Source organism: Camellia sinensis, chromosome 9, assembly GCF_055761805.1.
Source record: "Camellia sinensis isolate YWXY chromosome 9, ASM5576180v1, whole genome shotgun sequence".
NCBI classification, from domain to species: Eukaryota; Viridiplantae; Streptophyta; class Magnoliopsida; order Ericales; family Theaceae; genus Camellia; species Camellia sinensis.
Genome location: NC_138969.1, coordinates 29,929,832 through 29,934,100, shown reverse-complemented (window position 1 = coordinate 29,934,100; position 4,269 = coordinate 29,929,832). Strand labels below are relative to the sequence as shown.

Here is a 4,269-nt window from a genome sequence, read left to right as displayed (position 1 = left end):
CTCTCTCCAGAAGATGAAGTGTATCTGTTGATGGTTAAGGAAAGTTATTTGTAATCTAGTCCACCATAAAAGATGCCATACAATTCAACATGGTCAGGCAAATGCACATTCTGAACAAAACAGAACTCATGGAACTCCTTCCACAACCTCGAAAGCAGAGTAACTAAGAAAAGTTACATAATAAGAGATGATATCCAAGTGAAAATCAAGTAGACATAAAATTATATATAGACATAAAATTATATATGGACATAACAGTGGTCCAAGATATGAATTCACTTCACGCTCAGTTAAAATGTTTGGCCTGAAGCATCCTGGAGCACGTCAGAGAGGTCTCTCTGAAAGACATTTGTCATGATTGTCAAAATAACCCAAACAACAGAAAAAAGATGTCCTGTACAGATATCAAGGTTAAAAAGGACCTTATGCATTGGGTGGTCATGACCATCCTACATGAGCAAATGGCTTAGCAATAAGAAAAATTATAACCAAGTATTTCTTTAGCTTTGTGAAGGCATGAAAAATTGAAAATGAAACCAAGAAGTTTCTATAATAAGCAAATTTCCAAAAGGCATCTGCCACACGCCAAGAGAAGCATGCTTGAATTTCTTATGCATCAGCTAAAGGATACAACAAAGCAACTTGGAAATATACAGTCTGAGTGGTCAATAATGTTTCTTTAAGACCCATCTGCATTGCGTAAGCTTTATCATAGTCTACAGCTGGAAGCGCTAATAAATCAGTGGACCTAAGCATAAAATTCCCATGATAAGATGTGAACCTCACACCTAATAATAACAACAAAATAAAATTTAGCTTCCAATATCCAAATAGTATTCAAGAAAACATAATTAGAAAGTTGAAATGAGAGAGAGAGAGAGAGAGAGAGAGAGAGAATAAGAACACCATGACATCAAACATGAAAAAGATGAACCCATTTGAGGTAGATAGCACTGGCCTTAACCCCTTATTTTACCATAGATTGAAAGCAAACTTTTTGACATAATTAAAATTCAAATTCCTACCCAAAAAATGCCCCACTAAACAAGCCTCCCACCTTTCTACACTTTCCCTCCTAGGGAGGTCAACCACAATGGTAGAATCAGAAGAAGAAGGGGGGAAATACCTAAGTTTGACAGATGACCTCTGATTCGTGGAAGAATTCTTCAAGAACTACAAATCAAAAGAATTAAATTGTAAATAACCTGAAAATTTGATACATGATTAGAGGTTAATCTGAACTGGTGTATAGTACAATCATACTCTGTTCAGGGGTTTCATATTTCTTAATCACGCCTTTTGGGTCGAACAGATGCATGTTGCTTGTGCTGATAGTTGTGGTGAGTTTAAATTTCTTTAGCAAGCCCTCTTGCTTTGCCATGATCAAGTTCTCCTCGGACATAATAACTTCAAAGTGTACGGTGGTGTCATCGTTGTGCTCTCTGTAATCCTGCAACCATTAAAATCTATCGTGAGACTCCAAACACCTCACATACTACAACTTAATAATGTACTAAGAAATCAGTTCAAGAAATCAAACTTAATTATACCTTGATAAATGGGTCCTTGATTTTATCATTTCCTGTCATAATTGATTCAAGAAATTCTTTATAATCTTGAGTCCATTGTCGTATAGGCAGCTCATGTGTATCAAAACATAAATCACTAACGAATTAGCATTTTCTGGTATATCAAAAACATTTCATAACCAGACAGACATCCCTACTCTTTCCAAATCCTTTTGTTGCTCATCAAACTTGATATATATGAAGAAATCAGAATGATAATAGGACACATTCTCATGTGTAACACATCACTTCTAAGCAGAGAAAAGAATGAATTACTACCATCATTTGCCTGCTTAAATAACAAAGGCCGAATTCGAGTGACTGCATATTTGTTGAAGGATTATGAAAAGCAATGGCAGGAAACTAACTAGACACTGTTACCTTATGCTCATACTTGAAGAAGGTAAAAAAATTTGAATGGGAACAAACCCAGAAAGATAAACAAAACCTAAAGGCTCCTTTTGGTACCTCCTTAAAATTGATTAGCTCAAAAGTTCCCACATTGGTGCCTGCTTCTGCTTCATCATTTCTTTTCCAATACAGTGTTTTCTGTTTAACAAGGATAGATGTCTGTATCAGACAATCCTAGAATAGAAATTTAGATTTTTTAAACTGAAATAATGAAATTTGAGTGTTGAACCAAGAGAATAAAGTTCATATTCTTGTCCCACTTCACTTGAGACCAAATTTCAGAATCCAATATATAATATGGCAATATTTTGGGGACACTCTACATTTCTTTTGAAGAATAATCCAATCTGATATACTGTCACTCTAAAGAGCAACTAAACTAGCAGGCAGAAAAATACTCTACATATACTTTAATGGTCCAAACAGCAAAAGGCTATGCTATAGTTTGTACCCTATTGCAAATAATATTTGGGACAAATGTAAACCAAAACCACCAGCCAGTAGATTATGCAGCTGAAGTGCATAAACAGCATAATATCTACACCCAGTCATAGTTCAAAAGAAAAAGAAAGATGAGAAAATTTACTCATACTTAAGCATTTATATCTTCATCCCACCACCACCAACAAACATAGGAAAAAGTTTTTCGTACAAAACATTTTCCATGCAAACAAACTGAGCATAAATGATTGTAGATCAAGAATGTAACAAACTTCAATTAATAAAAACCCCATATATATAAACACATACAGCAAACTTCAATGAACTGATCACAAATTTATATGTTATGTAGACCAACTATTAAAAAAATCCACTACACATTTCACATTTAAGCTATCGAACTACGTGGGTTGTAGCTCTACAAGTAATGAAATGTATATGCATTTAACTATCTGATGAATTTGAGTTTGTTGATACCTTCACGAGTACACAAGTCACGAAACAGGCGCTTTAAGAATCCATAATCTGGTCGTTGATCAAATGTTAAAGAGTGGCAATAATGGAAGTAAGATGCAAATTCCACTGGATGCGACTTGCATAAAACCTTTCAAAACAAATGCTGTGTCAGATATAACTCTTCTGCAAATGGTTCAAAATTAAAAAATAAAGCCACCCCTGAAAGGAATACATGAGTGTTTTTGTTCAAATGAAAGGCGTTCATGGTCTAACGGATAGGACAGAGGCCTTCTAATCATTTGGCATAGGCTCAACTCCCCTATTGGATGTAAATGCAATTCATTTACATGGTTTTTTTGGACTTCTATGTCGATAAAGACATTTTGAATGATTTAAAGCAGAGAAGCTTGATTAGTCCGCTTCTTTTATTTTTTAAAATATAAAAGTGATTATTTTTTTATGCTTGTTCCTTTAGTATAAAAGTTCTATTTGTTCATGAAAAGCTTCTTTCAAAAGGGCTTCTTCATTAAGCTCCTCATTATTGTTTCCAAAATAATATTTAATGTTTTTCTTCGTCTAATAGAATTTTTAAGGCTCTATCATACTTTTTTGACCTCATGTACACCATTAAATTGTTATATAATACTCAAGAATAGCACTGGAGATGTAACTGAGTTGAAAAAAGATATATTCCAAGAAAATTTTCCAATTTATCAGATTTCCAGGGCCAAAATTTATTCTCCCTATTCAAATCACAAAGGGCACAAAACATATCACTCACATCACGAACATACCTCAATGGGAGTTGATAACTTCTTCTCACATATTTTGTCATATTTTTGCTTCTTTGTTGCAGCTCTTAGACCCTGCCATGGAAGGCTAAAGGCAGTAACCAATGAATCAGTCAGGTCATATATTACACATTTTGAAATTGTATAATCCAACCATTATCATCTCCTTTAAGTAATATGTTTTGGGTCTACAATTACAACAACGTGGACAAGGATTCTCAAAAGCAAGCAACAAATTTAGGTTTAATACAAAAGGCAGTGAACAGTGGGGCCATATTTCAGTTGTGAACATAAGCCAAACAATGCATCAGGAACTCTTACACATATAATGGGAGGAAAGATGCATCAGGAACTCTTACACATATAATGGGAGGATAGAACAAAGAGATAGAGAGTTAAACAGTGCTCATGTGTCAGCTATCTGTCGTTTCAGATATATTGGCACAACAAAATATCTGTCTGTTTGTGGTGGGTATATATATGTACAATTAAAAGTTCTTGTGATGGTCACTATTCCTAGTCAAAAATGTGGAGAAATCACCATACTTATTCTTTTTCCAGATTGCTCTACTAAGAAAGATGTTCACTCTTAAAACATCCAT

General features: G+C 34.3%; 1 protein-coding gene across 2 annotated transcripts; it reads right to left on the bottom strand.

Moving 5' to 3' along the window:
• Positions 1–693: 693 nt before the first annotated feature.
• LOC145799054 (DNA topoisomerase 2-like) lies at positions 694–2,070 on the bottom strand. Of its 2 annotated transcripts, XM_082888621.1 has the most exons (4): positions 1,551–2,070; positions 1,264–1,450; positions 1,127–1,173; positions 694–788 (listed from the first exon to the last, which is right to left on the bottom strand). In XM_082888621.1, the coding sequence occupies exons 1-3, from the start codon at positions 1,587–1,589 to the stop codon at positions 1,127–1,129; spliced, it is 273 nt and encodes a 90-aa protein (XP_082744747.1). In that variant the 5' UTR covers positions 1,590–2,070; the 3' UTR covers positions 694–788. The 2 variants fall into 2 exon arrangements, with proteins under 2 accessions (XP_082744747.1, XP_082744748.1); XM_082888622.1 differs by lacking the exon at positions 694–788 and having other exon boundaries at positions 1,046–1,173.
• Positions 2,071–4,269: the final 2,199 nt, after the last annotated feature.